Source organism: Lissotriton vulgaris, chromosome 2_2, assembly GCF_964263255.1.
Source record: "Lissotriton vulgaris chromosome 2_2, aLisVul1.2, whole genome shotgun sequence".
Taxonomy (NCBI): domain Eukaryota; kingdom Metazoa; phylum Chordata; class Amphibia; order Caudata; family Salamandridae; genus Lissotriton; species Lissotriton vulgaris.
This window is the reverse complement of record NC_141688.1, coordinates 37631619-37648629: the sequence shown is the minus strand read 5'-3', so window position 1 is coordinate 37648629 and position 17011 is coordinate 37631619. Positions and strand designations below refer to the sequence as shown.

At 42.0% G+C, this 17011-nt stretch overlaps 1 protein-coding gene across 9 annotated transcripts in view; it reads right to left on the bottom strand.

Annotated features, from left to right (window-relative positions):
- NEO1 (neogenin 1) overlaps positions 1–17011 on the bottom strand; it is a 540003-nt gene that overhangs the window by 266803 nt on the left and 256189 nt on the right. For all 9 annotated transcript variants that reach the window (XM_086959257.1, XM_086959255.1, XM_086959251.1 and 6 more), the window contains exon 3: positions 959–1234. In XM_086959257.1, coding sequence (XP_086815383.1) covers positions 959–1234 — 276 coding nt within the window. The remainder of the gene's footprint in view (positions 1–958; positions 1235–17011) is intronic.

The window sequence follows — 17011 nt, the reverse complement described above, 5'->3', positions numbered from 1 at the left end:
TGATCAGGAAATGATGCTTCATATTCAGATTTGAAACAACTTCAGTTGGAAAACTGACTTTACTCAAAGACTTTCACAAATTTAGCAAGCTAGGCTCAAAATTGAACAGAAGGGAACAATTTGCATATGATACTTATGCCTGTAGATAAATATTGCAATGCTGAAACCAATTCATATTAACACAACAAAGTTGTCTACGGGCAATTTTATGAAGAAGACAGTCAGAATTTAAAATAACCACAAACATTTCACATAGCTCTTACTGGTCTTAAAGCATCTTAAAAGACTGCACTGAAGAACTTGACAATTAAGATCAGAGAGGTAGTCTTAAATTTGAAATCAACAGAATAGTGGTGAGCAGAAAGTTGACAGTCAGAATCATTGCCAGGGGCCCCGGACAACAGGCTCTAGCATTATTATTTAAAACCATCTGGAAATTGGCAAGATGGCCAAAGTACAAGGACAGATGTATGCACTACGCCCAGGGCTTAAAAAGGTACACATAAATATTAGAAGGGTTTGGGTCATGGTAAATTAAAAAAATTAGGGCATATAACAAATAGCATGATTAAGCTCTTTAGAGAGCAGTTTGATTGACTTGATTAGTGTGTAAATGATTAGCACACCTTTCCCGATCTTTAGAGTGTACATGGATTTAAACCATTAGCGTACAAACAACTATCCCAAACTGTCCTCTGAGCCGAATACATCTGTATTCAAACCCAGTAAATTATCCTCAATTAACCTAAATGGATACAAGTACAACAATTCTCATGATAAATTCTCAGGGTTATTTTTCATGAGAAATCATTTCTCTGGCTAAAAGTTACCAATATACGTCGGCTTTCCCATTTGTTGCATACCACAATACACACAATGAAAAACATCAGGGTTCTTCAACAATTACAAAGCATGGTACACCTATGCAAAGTCAATGAAGAGAACAAAAAAATCTTACCTGGCAGAACCTTAAGCTCCACTTCATCACTGTATTTAGAAGAACCAACATTCTCCACCATGCAGCGATACTGGCCCTCATCACTCTGGGTAGCATTGCTGATTACCAGGGCTCCGTTGGGAAGTTTAACAACACGCTCATCAAGAAGCAGTGGCTCTCTATCCTGCTCCCATCGTACGAAGGGCACAAGGTCAATGTTTATTTCACAGTTCAGGACCACACTGTCTCCGGCATGCACCGATGAAGGCTCAGGCTGACCAGTAAACCTGGGGACACCTGAAATTGTGAGAGTATAAAACATCAACTGACTGAAAAAAATTATGCTGTAAAATCAAAATGAAAGTGCTAGACAACGCAAAACAAACCCCTACTATAGGGCAAGTCAATTTTTAGAAGTGAATTCTGCAGAACCTAGAGACATCAGGAGGGAGGGAAATCTCTAATACAGGGGTTTCTATTACCTTCTACAACAGAGGTAATTCAAAGTCTGTAAGAAATTTAAAATTGCTAGGCCCTTTGATTAGAACACCCACAGGACAGTTGGTTAAAAGATCGTATGGGAGCCAAAAATCGTGCAATACAAAAACGAAAGAATCTCTTGGTCAATTACCATAAACCCAGAGATTCCTATTCAGTATTCCCATAAACATGTAGGAGAGGCTGAAAGGATCTGACATAAATCTGTGCCTAGGTCTAGCCACGGCTCACCACCTGTAGCGAATCCCAGGATGGTCCTGCCAAGATATTTCTACAAATTCCTGAATTTGATTCTTAACCAACTTTTATAGCCAAAAGAGTCGGGTATTTGCATTTCAACAAAACTCTTGATCCTTGGCTTATGAGATTCCAGATGTCCTTCCATAGAAAATTATACCACAGAATGTGTAATAAAATGACTTACCAGTAAACTCTGGGTTCATGATCCCTTTGGTCTATGCATGTTATTACACGCTGAATGAATCCTACATCATGAGGTTAGATATGCTATTTAAGTAATAACATTGAAAACCACATTGGTCGACTAACTGTCTAACCATTTAGAGCATTTCCCTACCAACTAATCTCCAGTGGCCCTTCTAACTCAAGCCACTGATTGACCTTTTATCCTCACCAGTCCACTGCAAACTATAAATCATCAAAAATACAAATAAAGGGTAGAATTAATTAAGGACAAACTACCTTTGTGAGTATTCAGATAGTTGTAGTCCATGGTCTCATGCCTCCTCTTAGCTGCCATGTACCAACACCATAAACAGGACTGGAAAAGGCTTTGTTAAAATGATTTGGTCACTTTATATGTTGTGTTGCATCACACCATGAGTGGCTGCTACACGAAATATAAGCAGCCTCTTCATGCACAGGTTCAACACCTAAAGGCCCAGCCCGTACCTCAAACACTTTATTCTGCCATTCCAGATTGGAACATGGATATGCTCCAAGCACAAACATGATTCTACCTTACCAAGAGAATAGATGTGAGTGACCAAGCCTCATTCAAATAGGTTGCACAACATTTCCTGCATAAAGTGAGCAATGCTAACAAAACAGTCTGTAATAACCTATGCAGTGTACAATGGGAACATGCCTTTTGGGAAGACACCGATTTTGCATTAACTGTGGTGAAAGAACAAAGTACTGGAGGAGGCAAAGCCTTTCTCATATCGCCTTTGGAGTAACTGAAGATCACCAAGTGGCCAAAGTAAGCACTACCACGGTGATGCCATGAGTAACAGCCAAGAGGTTGATAAAAAGATTATCAAGTTTCATAGTGGGTGTATATGTTCCAAATCGAATTGAAGTCTTTTGAGACATCTACACTGTGTACAGATTGAGTAAGAATGGAGTTATTGGTTGGAACAGCAGAAGAACGATTTTCTTGTTTAGAAGAAATGTAGTTTTTTTTAGAATATAGAAGGTGGCTGTTTACAGTGCAACATTTCCTTACAGCAAACTAAATACAGAACATTTAAAAGGAAGAGTTTGTCTATCTTTCTGAACAAGATGATAGGGGTTTACGAAAGCTGTTTTTCATCTCACACGGAAAATGTGATCAGATCATCAGTTACAGTGGTTTATCAAATAAAGATTCAGTGTCAAAACAGAGCTGCCACCGCGGTGCTCAGAAGATGCTTCCTAGCAGAGAGAGGTTTGTAAGAATGTACAAAGATTTTGCAGTCCTATCACCCTGTGCCAGAAAAGCTTCGATATATTTAAAGGAGGGCGTTAAACATTAAGTGATTTACAAGGTGTTGGTGGTGAAAGCAAAAACCTTTATTCTTCTACTGTGGAGCCCTTTCTGGCAGCATACACAACAGCAGTGTCTGTTTCTTGCAAATCCAAGTTAGCAGATGCTGCACTCCAGAAACCAGTCTGTTAAGGTCAGCAAAAGAAGGGAGACCCAAAATCTGTTCTTCTTGCTTAATCAGGTAATACAGATCCTGTTAGAACATCTCCACATTAAGGCAGTGACTGTTTGTGTTCTTTAATTTCTTGAGAATCCTGTAAAGGAGTGGCGTAAACAAAAAAGCATAGAGGAACTCCATCAACCAGTCAAAATAGTGTGTTGTCATTTGAAAAAGGCACTATTGCCACAAGAACAGCTCTGTGCTGACCATATCAGATTTTGGTAAAAGATGATATTTTTGTGTAGATGGTTCTCTGAGCCCATTTGATGTATCCTGGCGCATTTAAACCTAATCGGATTTTGTGGAAGACTGGACGTTTATTATTAGTAAAAAGAATGGTTGTAGAGGAGTCACTGATCTAAGAGTCGGAGCTCTGCCTTACGGCCATGTAGGTGCTCCAGTGCCGTCACGGTATGCATGTCTTTCACTACTGTGAAGAGGCTACAGTAATGCTGTATCAGTTTCTATTCAGCTTGATTCCCACAACTACTACAGGAAAAAAAAACACAGCATATTGCCTGGGCCGAGCATGGGCGAAAGTTTTTGCTGCGCACCAGATTAATTCTTACCATGTTGCTGAGGTTGACTGTAGTACATATAGCCTGGCTCAATCAACTTATCCTAGTGACATGAAGCCATGGTACGGCAGAGGCAACCCATCATTCTCTAATGCCATGTTAGCTGAAATGCACAGCTCAAAAACGTACACAAAGCTTTCCCCAATACAGAAAGACTTGGGTGCTCTTTGTGAAAAGAACAGAAACGGAATCTTTACTTTTGGAGGCCCCATCAGTTTCTTTTGTATACGACTCGGAGGCACAAATGTGGCTAAGGAGGTATGTGCAGTCTTCAAAGAGATGCTTACTAACCTGTTACAAACTTAGATTATTTTCCAATGAAATAATACTTAAGATTAGGCACTGAATCCAGACACAGGCTTTGCCTGAAAAATAGCAAAGTCCATTCAATTCTAATGGAGAATAAAGCAAGAATCCCTTAATTTGCTCGTTTGTGGGCAGACGATATGCCCAACCAGATTAAGAGGACAAAGGACACAGGCTCAGCACAAGTTATCTTTAGTTGAAAATGTATTGAAAAGCTGACTTGCAACCGATAGCATAAAGCAACAGTGTCTTGGCCAAATTCCTTTGGCTCTGGGTGTTGCATTTCACACCCTAAACCACATCAATCCAATCAGCCATCTTTACGAGACGGAAGTGAAAGGTACTGCCCATGACGGATGTTTTTTCTGTCCAGACCCGGCTGTTCTCCATCGGCATCACCTCAAGGTCTAATCAGGTCTGTTTATAAGAGTTCACTGGTATGGCTTAAAAGCCTGGACCAGAACCATTACCTACACAGATTCTCATGCAAACCGACTCCTCAAAAGCGGTTGCATCGAAGCTCTTTAAGGTTCCATCTTGCAGTAAGAGTGGGTTAATAAAACCATTTTAAACTTAATGGAAGCAAGATCGAGAGACCGGGATACCACGAATACCTGTGTATCCAACTTCTAGCCGAAGATTACTGGCCATTGCCCTCTGCCTTACTATGAACTGAGCTGAATCAACTTCTACGCTCCCAAACGCCACCTCCGATCAGCCAACCACGCCCTCGCCGCCGTCCCTCGCATCCGAAGAGCGACAACAGGAGGAAAGTCCTTCTCCTACCTGGCCGCCAAGACCTGGAACTCCCTCCCGACCGACCTGCGCCTGACCCAAGACCACCTCTCCTTCAGGAAGAAGCTGAAGACCTGGCTGTTCGAGCAGTAACGGCACCTCCCTCCCCCCAGCGCCTTGAGACCCTACGGGTAAGTAGTGCGCTCTATAAATGTCTTTGATTGATTGATTGATTGAGCTTTAGCTAGGGGTGCTTTTAAATGATGAGCTTTTGTTTACTCCTCACACCAGATATATAGTCTATGCCTGCCCATTAATCTCAGTGCAGTGCTTTGTTACCAAAGGCTCAGTACTACCTGGTTCGAACGCTGCTGTTTGTTCTAAGGTAGACTACTGTATGAGAAGCTATCTAGGTTTGACCGAATATTTGATCCCTTAGCTGCCATACCATAAGAATGATGGTCCTTGGCTGGTCATCATAGCCATTAAGTGCTCGCAAACATCCAGTGGCATGGCTAGTCCTCACTGACTGCTTGACCATACACACATTCAATTTAGGGTGCAGTAAGAGGTAATCAAAGCCAGATAGTGAGTTGGCTTGCGAAAACTACATTTCTGTCTGTCCTCTATATAGTGTTAGCTGTGGCTGATGTGCCTTAAACGTTCTGGCTGTGGAACCAGTTTCCCTAAGAACTCTCCAGAGAAATAAACTCAACAAAAGGCCTATCCTGACCCAATTCTGAAAAATATAGCAAAGGGAGATGGTTAGGATTTCAGTTGTCGAGCAGCATTTTAGTAACTTTTACTCAGATAGTCCCAAGTCAAGGCAGTTGACCACACACTTCGCACAAAAGGGATGTGATCAAAGCAGACTGTGCTGGAGGATGATTTCCCATCAGCATGGAAATGGACTACCCATTGTTAAAAGCAAAACGACAATCATGAACATTACCTGCGCCATCTTGTCTGGAAGTTCCTTCCCGCTGATACACTGAAGAGCGGCAGTACAGGAGCCACTACTAAGGTTGGTAGACAATGGTCAAGGCTCCTGAGACAGTCGAGTCTGCCAACTTTGCTCTCAGAGGGTTTTACCTTGGGGGATAGTGTGGAGGAGAGCTATGAGTCCCTTAGCCAGCAAATCTATAAATCACTGGATGAATTGGCCCCCGTGCGGAAATCCAGAGACAGGGCCAAACATGCCAGGCCTTGGTTTTCCAAGGAGCTTCTTCAGCTAAAACTCCAGTGTAAACGGGCCGAACGTACCTGGAGGAAACAGTATTCTGAGCCAGATAAGGCTCTCTTCAAACAGGCACTGTCGGTCTACAAAACGCAGATTAAGCGTGCCAAGGCCAGATTTCTTGAGGAGACGCTACTGTTAGCAGTGAACAAGTCTCAGGCCTTGTTTAGGATCGTTAAGGATTTTCTCGCCCTGCCTGTGTTATTAATGATATTCCGGCCTCCCAGTCGCTATGTGACTCCTTGGCGAAGGCTTTTGAGGACAAGATTGCTTCTTGAGCAATCTAGGCACTCCATCTAACCCGGATTTCCAGGCAATGTCTAATTCTGTATTGGTGTCCACTCCTGTATCCTTGGAGGTGGATGATAGGCAGGCTCGGTTGAACAGTTTTCCTCTCCCGTCCTTCGAGGACTTTAGCTCAGTAGCTGACGGGGTCTCTTCAGGTTCTCCCTTTGACCCATTACCACATAAATATGGGAAAGTGTTTCATGAGGAGCTTTTTTCCCCCCTTTATGCCATTTATTGTCAGTCTTTCAGTACTGCTCGGATTCCGGACTGCTGGAAGCTGGCCGTAGTATCGCCGCTTCTGAAGAAGGATACATTGGATCCTACTTGCTCGGCTAACTATAGGCCTATTTCGTTGCCTCCTTTCCCAATTAAGATCTTGGAGAAGCTGGCTACTAAACATCTGTCCAGCTTTATAGAGACTAACATCTGCCTGGATGTGGCTCAGTTTGGTTTTAGACCAGCCCACTGTACTGTGTTGCATTGGTGACCACTTTGGATGACCTTTGTTCGCGTGTCGACCTCGGCCGAGCAGCCTTTTTAGTGCCGCTCGACATAACGGCCGCGTTCGACACGGTCAGCCATGCCATTCTGGTCAGGAGACTAGATGAAGTTGGGGTGTCTTGTCTGGCCCATGACTGGTTGATCTCTTATCTTGGTAACAGACACCAGTTGGTAGCCTTGCCGCCCTATCAATCTGATATCAAAAAGGTAGGGCAGGGCGTACCCAAAGGGTCGGCCATCGGCCCTATTTTATTCAATCTATACCTCCGTCCCCTGGTCAGGCTGATTAAGTCCTTTGGCATTTCGGTCATCAACTATGCCGATGACACTCAACTTATCTTCTCCTTTGAGGGTAGGGATGCTGTGTCGCAGGAGACTTTCCACCACTGCATGACAGCGACCGCAAAATGGCTGAGTCTAAACTCTCTGCAATTCAACAGCTCCAAAACTGAGGTATTGCACTGCTCGTTGGACCGCATCCCCCGACCTCTGCCACCGGATTTTTGGCCTTCTTCTTACCAGGGCTCTGGGATGGCGACCGACTCAGTTCGTAATCTGGGTGTGATGTTCGATTCCAACTTACAGCTAGACACGTTCGTTAACAAAACTGTGGCTACGTGTATGATGCTGCTCCGCACACTGCGGAAGATTCTATCTCTGCTCCCGGTTCATGCCCGACCAGAAGTAGTGCGCAGTATTATTTTAAGCAGGCTTGATTACTGCAACGCGCTACTTCTGGGTGCGCGGCAGCTACTTTAGTGGGTAAACTGCAGCGTATACAGAACATGGCTGCTAAGCTGGCCCTTTCTAGGCGGCGCTCCGACTCTTCCTCCTTGGCGCTTATGGACCTTCATTGGTTGCCAATTATCCGGCGTATTGATTTTAAAGCACTTTGCCTAGTATTCAGGGCCCTACACGGTCAGGGGCCGTCCCCGCTGCAGGCAATATTTTCTTGGTATACACCTTCTAGATCTCTCCGCTCTTCGTCAGCCTGTCTGGTGGTAATCCCTAAAATTGTGAGGACTCGGATGGGCGGTCGCTCTTTTAGATTCACTGCAGCTAAGCTGTGGAATTCTCTACCCCTGCCTTTGAGAAATAAGGGGGATCTCACCTCCTTTAAAAAAGGATTAAAAACGTACCTTTTCCCTAGGACAGTGTAAAGATTGTGGCAATGTAACAATGCGTATGGTTGGTCAAAGTCAAAGCGCCACGATACCCTTTGGGTGACAGTTTCTGCGCTATACAAATATGCCATACAATACAATACAATACATAAGCTGCAGTCATTCTGACTGACCGCAGCCATTTTGTATTCTGTTGGTCACCTAGGTTTTACCCTGCCCTTACTAGCATCCATCCGACCCTCTGACTGACCTAGTATGTGTGCTGGGGACTATGAACTCTATTGCCACAAAGAACCTCAGCACCACTTGCTGCCATAAAACTTGTTCTTCTCATCTCGGTTTACAGGCAAGCCCTTGGCCATTCTATCCCTCTCTGCATCTGGTCACACAACCATGGTTTATTGCACTGCCAACAGCAAAACTTGTTTTCACCAACAATGGGACCTGTTTTTATCAACAGAACGGACTCTTAGATCTGGCCGGTCTCACATGTTTTAGACCCTGAAGCATGGTCAAGATAAGATCTGTCTGTTTGACCTAGGTGGGAGGAGAATTACTGTTGGGCTTGTGTGACAACCTGCCCGGGACTCCAAGCTTGTGTTACCATGTTGATGAAACAAATGCATTGTGTCAAACCTGTATAAAAGGAAGAGTCAAAGGAGTTGCCAGCAGAACACCTCCCTCAGACATCCCGGTGTCTGCAGTTGACGTGGTCTCATGAGAAATACACCTTTTTCTTGTCTTCCAGTTTCCAGCGCTTGCCTCATTCTTTTGGTAACGAACCCAAGGTGAATTAGAGGTGGAACCCTACGCCGGGCAGCATTGGGGGTCTTAGAAGACTCGCTGCCTTTCACACCATGTCCTTTCCAAAAGCTTTCATGCCAACTAGATGCAGCACATAACTTTTCAGAAAAAGAAAAAAAGCTGCCTGCTGCATCAACTTCCCCTCCTCACAGGCAGTACCTCTCCCCTCCCTTGTCTTTGTTAATTATCAAGCAATAAGAGGGTCGAGGTAGGAATTATCCTAAATAAAATACATGAGAAGAGGGGATTCAGCCAAAAATGACGAGCACCACATGAAACATTAGCAATTAAGAGCAATTCTCCTAATTACTTTCTTACAGAGCTCAGATTTACGGTACAAAGCCAGAGACTAAAAAAATGTTGTACGTACCCGCTAGCAAAAATAGGATTTTATCAATGAACAGCGCATAAAGAAAAGAATTAGAAGAAGCAGTTCCAGCACTAGTATAGCTCTAATTTCAGGGGTTTATTCTAATGAATGGCTGTTATTTTTCTAAATAAACTAGCGAGGTCTAATTCAATCCATTCCATTATGTCCAAAAATGGCAATCTCACCAAATCAGGACTGCAAAGGAGGTATAGATAAGCAATGAGGCATATGGTTGTTTAGTCCTAAATATGCCTTCTTTTCAGGAGAAAAACTATTCACTAAAGGTGTACTGTGCAGAGCTATGGAAAATATTTCTCTTGCACAAACAGTAATGGCCCAGAGATTTTCAATATGACTGATATTTCAGTTTTCACACAATAACTCTAAATCAAAGAGGAATCATTCATAAGGACCAAGGGGCCAAAACTGGTGGATACAAAAGTATAAAGTAGGAAGTGTTGATTATCCTAGCGAGGGGAGTTACTTTGAAGAACGTTTAACTTGTAGTGCTGGTCACGCAAGAGCGTACTCTTTCAGCCCCTACCACAATCTCAGCAACAGCATCTGAAACTCCATATGTTCTTTCAGAGAAGTGGCAGCTCGAAAGCCTGCATCTCCATGGTAACGCCCACAACTATGTGCAGAGACCTAGTTCACTGTGCTCCTGGGTAAAATTGTCATCTATTTCCAATATGTTGAGAGGTAACAGTAGGACATATTTGAAAGGATCTCGCCCAGACCACATTTTACAGGCTTTCTATGGACTGCTTATCATTCCAGTAACTGTTCACGTGGAGAGATTAACATTAATATTTAAATGGAAAAGGACAGGAAGTATTCTGCTCAATAAACTGACTATGTAAGCTTATGCTTGACTGTGTGGGCATCAACTGCATAATTATACCCACCAATGGAGCAATTCTGGCTCTGGGGTAATTGCTCCTCTTGCATATTGCACATATCCCTACATGATGGTACCCATGTTCTCCAAACCCTATCACAGTTGTGGTAATTCTTGGAATAGGGAAGGCATCCATGGTGTGATGGTTCTCTCACCCAACTCTTGTAATGCTAACCCTTGTATAATGGAAATGATTGATAACATACAGTGGGCAGTCACTGCCTCCAGCAGCAAGCCATCCCTGCCGGAGGCCGTGACCTAATGGTGGCAATTCTAGAATAGCAAACTGCTGCATAATGCTCCTACTAGTACAAAGATCATAATAATTCGCCTTCTGTGGATACCAACGGCTGGTCTAAACCAACACCTGTCATAATGATTGTCCTATCTAAACTGGGGAAATCCGTGGGCTATTGTGAGTTTCTATTGAAAAGATGCTACTACATGAGCATGCAAGGCAGCATCAATCCCAGTACTGCACTAGTACATGCAAACACTTGATGAAAATGGCAATGTGATGTTTGGGCAACAGAAATTTGTTTCCTAAAATTCATTTATTAGATGACACAAAAATCATGTCTTCTCGTGAAAACTGATACATTTGTAGAAGTGTGTTTATGGTTCCAACATTAATGGCCTATGTTTGAAAACAAAAGGTGGTTATTTTCAAACCCTGATAGGACGATGTTTTTGGGGAAAATCACTACCGCTGTATAGTCTCTAAGATTGGTATAACACATATGTTTGAATTTGCAAGGTCTCAGCTACCGGATTGAAAGCACAGATGAACGAGCTTCTGAGGTCTGCCTAACTTTGCAGTTTACTGACTGAAATAGTGAGATGTGTATTTTTATTTTTTCACCCACTGGTAGCTTTGTGTAGTACAAAGGATGGCCTACGTCTTTGTACCACTCACTAGAGTAATCAAGTCTTACACGCTGTCACCACACTTCTTCAGTTGTCTAGACCTATCATCAGCCCTAAGATATTGAAGATGCTTCTATCCAAAAACTATTGTGAACCTAACTATACTGGAAGGAAACTATCTATTGTATTACACAAGCTCAAGCAAAAACGAGTGCTAAATCCCACACCCTCTCCAGGCAGGATGGTGTAAACACATTCCAGCTTATATAATAAGGTTCACCAGTAGTTGAGGAAATTAATTTGGACAGAAAGAAATTAAAGAATATAGTACATAGGGATTAAAAAAGCAGAGAAGAAAAGCAACAGCAAGGAAATGAAGGACAGAAAAAAGACAGGGTGGAAAACAAAGAAAGATAAATCGTAGAACAAAGAAAAAGATTGGAAAACTAATGAAAAAGAAGGAAAAACTAAATGAAATTGGGAAAATATCAAGGGAAAGCAAGAACCAGAAAGCAAAGGGCAAGCAGGGAACAAAATGAAGACAAATACACAAAAGGAAAAATAGTAACAAATAATCGACTGAAAAAGAAAAACAGGTTAGAAAGTAAAGGAGAATGCAAGACTGACAGAACAGCCCAACCAAGACTTTAATGGACAAGTAAGGGACAAAAAAAACAAGCATTAGAAACACAATAGGTCTCACAATTATGAGATTTAGAGTTATTGACGTTGTAAATGTATTTTTTTTAATTTATATATGTTATGGAGGGGATGTATGTTGTGTGTAGTGTAAATATGTGGTTTGGTTTGCAATTAGTAGTTTTGTTAGTGCGGTGTGAAACTGTTGTGGGTTTCTTTTGTAGTTGAATTATGTGGTACGGTGTGTAGTTTATTATGTGGATAGGAATTACATGGTATTGGATTGGAAGTATGCTTATTGGAATTAAGTGTTTTTGTGTGGAATTTGTTTTGTGGAATGTTATGTAATTGTGTTTAATTTTGTGTTGTGATATTGAATAATGTGTTATGAGGTGTGATTATGTGGTTTATAGTGGATGTATGTTTTGTGTTACGTTAATGGGTTTATTATAAATGTGTGGTTTGTTGTGGTATGAAATTGAAGTGTTTTGAGTTGATTTGTGTGGGGTTGAATTGTGTGGCGTGAAGTGTAATTATGCTGATTATAGTATATGGTGTGGAGTGTAATTATGTGGATTGTTGCTATGTGATAACGTTTGTTGTTTTATCGTGTGTAGTGCCTACAAATCAAATAAAACTTTTACTGTGGTAGGAAAGAAACACCTTACACAAGCACCTTAATATGACCGATACGATCAATATTCTATGATTGTGCCAATGTTTGAAACTAGTAACGAAAGCGGTTTTGTTTATAAACTTCGTAGAGTACTAAAATGCATATAAATACGTTTTTTTTTAACAGGATCAATCTTTTGCAAACGCATGTGACAAAAGACCTTTGTTATTTGGAGGCAGAGAGGTCTGGCGGGAATTCAAATGGAAGGCTTTAGGCTAGCATTCGCACCCTCTCAGCACCAACATTTATGTGGGAAGTACCCGCAGCATGGAGTGACACGTGTAATGGTAAACCAAAAAGCCGTCTTGCACTCCTTCCATAGATAAATGTAAAAATGCACGCATCTACCAAGCTTGGCATCGTAGACGGAAAGCAACCTCCAACAGAGACATGATCTAAAGCAAGATGTAGTTGATTTTTTGGCACAATTGCCGTTTTATTGTGTTTACCCCCCTCCTCGCACCGTTTTTAGTTCATAGGAAACGTAGAAACGCATAGCCTTTGTACAACATAGCGCAGAGCCTTCGTACAACTTAGCGCACTAATGCTTATTTAAATAAGAATTTTTGTTTATGACAGTTTCCCAACACTCTCTTAGGAACAAATCTCCAGGAAGCATGTAAGAATCCAGGAAACAGGTTAAAATTCAAGAAGCTTTATTCAGCAGCACAGCATCATACATGTAGCTTCAGAGTCCAGATACAACTGACTCAAAGTTGCAGAATGCATCACCAGGAAAGTTCTGAGAACTAGAACACGATTAACCAGGTCTCATGCAATTAAAGGGGAAGGAATAAAAGGCAAGAAACCCAATGCAGGATGTAACAAAGCAGTAAGCCACCCCAGCGCCATGAGCCCCTCACAGGTGATTTGTCACGCTTTATAAATCCTGATTATTAATGATGTAGAAAGCATAGGAGCATGTGTGGGCCAAGTATTAAATGTATGTCCTATGTGGTAGCAAGTAGTGTGCTTGCGAGACAACAATACTAGACAATTACATGCTTCTGGATAATAAAAAAAAAAATGTGCAAAGGTGTCTCACAAGATGAGTGACAGTTATTGTGGCCAGACGTTTTCCCGAAGCAGTCCCTGGAAAACATTACGGTAAACAGCATGTTTTAAAGCACATTTGGCCACCAACTTCTGCCAGAGTGGGCCGTCATTGCAATATCACTTTGCCAGGTGCTTTATATATAGACCAAAATATGTGGTGCTGCTTCTGCTGTGTACAAATGACATTTGAAAAAGACGCAAGAAACATTTAACAACTTAGCCTGGGGAAGACTTGGATACTTATTTATGCCAGTGTTCGATTATATTGTAGGAATACTACTTCATACTGCACCATGTGCTGATGACCCACAGGGACATCTAGTGAGGACCTGCAGTACTGCACCCTCTCATGCTTAAGATGGGGACATCTAGTAAGGACCTACAGTACTGCACCTTCTCACGCTTAAGACAGGAACATCTAGTAAGGACCTACAGTACTGCACATTCTCACGCTTAAGACAGGTACATCTAGTTTGGACCTGCAGTACTACATCCTCTCATGCTCATTTTAATTGTGTCTGGAAATATAACATTCCTTTATATTTCGGACCTTGTGGTAAGCCAATAAAAGGTGACTGGCGTAAGTAGCAACGTAAAGACTTTTGAGACATTAAACTTCAGGCACGGTTCCAGTTTATAATTCCCCATTAAAAAAGTACCATCTACAGATGTCGTTTTCTCCAGAATATAAATGCTAAACAAACAAGGCTGTGAATTTGGTATAATTGAGCCTAATGCATGGAGCTCAAACATTAGTTATGAAGTTCTAATTTAAACTAAATCAAAAGCACATTGGTAAACAAAGTTAGATTCAGCAACAGATTCCGACACACCAGGAGCTTTGCTGCATGATTAACATAGCACAAGAACATGTAGAAATTGATATCTCGGCCGTCATCGATGAGAGTATTTTTGAGAAAGTTTTACAATAAAGAACGTGAGGTATCGCTTCTCCTTCGTCGAGTTCTGATTCATTCATACTGCCACATTTAAACTTCATTCATCAACTCTTAACTATAACAAACTATTGCTCTGGTGTTCTACAGGTAACGGACATAAGTAAATAGTAAACAAATGACTGAATTACAAGTACCACTCTTTTAGCCTCTTAAGTGCTGCGTCGGGGCGTTGGCCGACGGCAGCACTACCTCCCCAGTGCTGCGCACGACCATTGGACGTCCATTCAGCACTAGTTCCAATGGACAGCGCAGCACTGGGGAGGGATATTTGCGCCGCATCTAAGGTGTTAAAAAGAGGATCATGGGGAAGCACTAAACCAGGCAAACAAGTGCGTGCCCTACCAAAAGAAGCTAAAAAACAAGTAAAACCCCCAAATGACAACAGGACAATAATAACCTATAACTTGTAGGTGTCGCTCGCAGGTTCGACCCTAAAAATTGCCCATGAAATAAGGAGGAGCCTGAGGAAGGCCCATAAATGGTAAGGTGGAGGTGCCAGAAACACAAAAGAGAGGAGCAAGACAAAGAGTAAGAGTTAGCCAGAATGCAAAGAGACCGGACACAAAGAGAAGAAGCGGACCATGAAAGAGAAAGAAGTCAGGCACAAAATAGGCATAAACGTGCAAAACTGACTGTATAATGTTGCACAGAAAGCAAGTGGAGAAAGGAAAAGAAAAGGGCATATCTGACAACAGACAGAATTTAGGGGCGAGGGCCAAGCTCAGCACACAAAGTGGAAGCCCAGGAGTGCAACAATGACATCATTAATTAGTAGTACTAATATGTTAAACATAATATTTTAATGTAGTGGCAGCACACAAATAGGTCTACGTGAATAAGAAACACTGGCTTTTTTTGTTTTGATGTTAACAGTGATCTCTTAGCTGCACCTGCATTGGTGGAGGGTAAGCATGGCATGGGTTACAACATGAGACGGCTCTCACCCGTCCAAAGTGAGTAAGGGAAAAGTGCAGTGGAGTTGGCCCGGTAAACAGAGGAGGGCACACAAGCAGTGAATGAGGAATTCTGTCGTGTCATGTTCTGCTCTTCATTTGCTTTTCTCACCCTTGCAAATATATGATAGGACATTCCAATAATGACAAATCGAGAGTACAGCTCTTGGTGTAGTCTGCTCAATGGTGCTCCCGTGAGGTGTTACATCTTTAAGGAACTTTGTTTTCTGCTTTGTGCTGTGTTTGGACCTTTTGCACAATCTGCATTCACTTAGTAATTCTCTTTGGATGTGCTTGACCCATTGTTGAAGGTTTCTGTTAGGAATATTCAGAAAGTGACATTAAAATGATTTATGTTCCAATTCTGGAAAGAGTCCTTTTTGGTATGCCTAAGAGAGGACGGCGATGCACCTCTATACTCTTACTCCTTTTTAATTTGACACACAAGGTAGGGCCAGGTGACCGGCACACAAACGGTAGGGCCAGGACCAAGGCACACAAAGAAGAGCCCGGCACACAAAGTAGATGTGAAGGACCTGGAAACGTAAAAAACGGAGTAGAGGAGCCATGCATCCAAACAGGAGATAAAGTGGATACACAAAGAAGAGGCCGAATGTAGCACTGAAAGGTAAAAGAACAAAAGAGCAGGAGCTAGACAAGCAAAGAGTAGCTGGGTCAGAAAGGAGCAAAAGTTGGATTTAGAAACGGATGAGACTGAGAAAGAATTTGGAAGTGGCACACTTGGGGAAAATGAAGAATGGCCAGACTCAAGCGCATAGAAGTACAGAGGAGAGGAGGTGGAAGTGCCAGGCTTAGAAAAAGGACAGAATAAATACAGTATAATAAAACCAATGAATGAGGTGGTGGAGAACCCAATCATAGAAAGGGAAGACATCTAGAGAAGCTCAGCATAGAAGGTAATGGTGCCAAAGATAGTAGGTGAAAGCCCAGCATAGAATGAGGAGGCGAGTAGGACTGGCACCGAAGTGAAAAGGCGAAGTCAAGATAAGGAAGAGGAGGAAAAAGAAAGCACAAAGATGGGCAGAGAAATAAAATCAAAAATAAAGTATTTGCTGATTCAAGGACATGAGAGAAACATGAATTCACATCTTTTTCGGAACTTGTAATTTAAAACGTTAATTTGAAGCATAAATCAATACATTAGTAATGGGGGCAGCAAATGTTCCTTTCGCCAAGGGGATCCCGACCAGCCCTGCAAGACGTAGACGAACAGAGGCAGATTTCACCCTTTCACCCAGAACAGCTGTTACTATTCAATTAGCAACACCATCAGAAATTCTAGTTTGAGGACAATTTCAGTCTATTCCTATAAAAGCCAAGCAATCCACTCATCTATACCTAGTTGTGAAACGATATATAGCAAGATAATTCCGTTATACAATTATCGGGGAGTAGCATGTACATATCAGCTATTGATTGGAACAAGCCGAAGAAAAAATGCAACTGTACCAGAATACAAGCTACCAAATTGCTCAAGCACAGGTTGTAACTCAAGCAAATATTCCGCCTTAAAAATAAAGTGTACAAAATGTCAGAGTAAAAACATAGCAAGAAGACCAATAGAAAATCTGCATAGATCGATATTCATAATTAGTAATAAGCAGCTGCTTTAGAGTGGCAAATCCTTTCACAG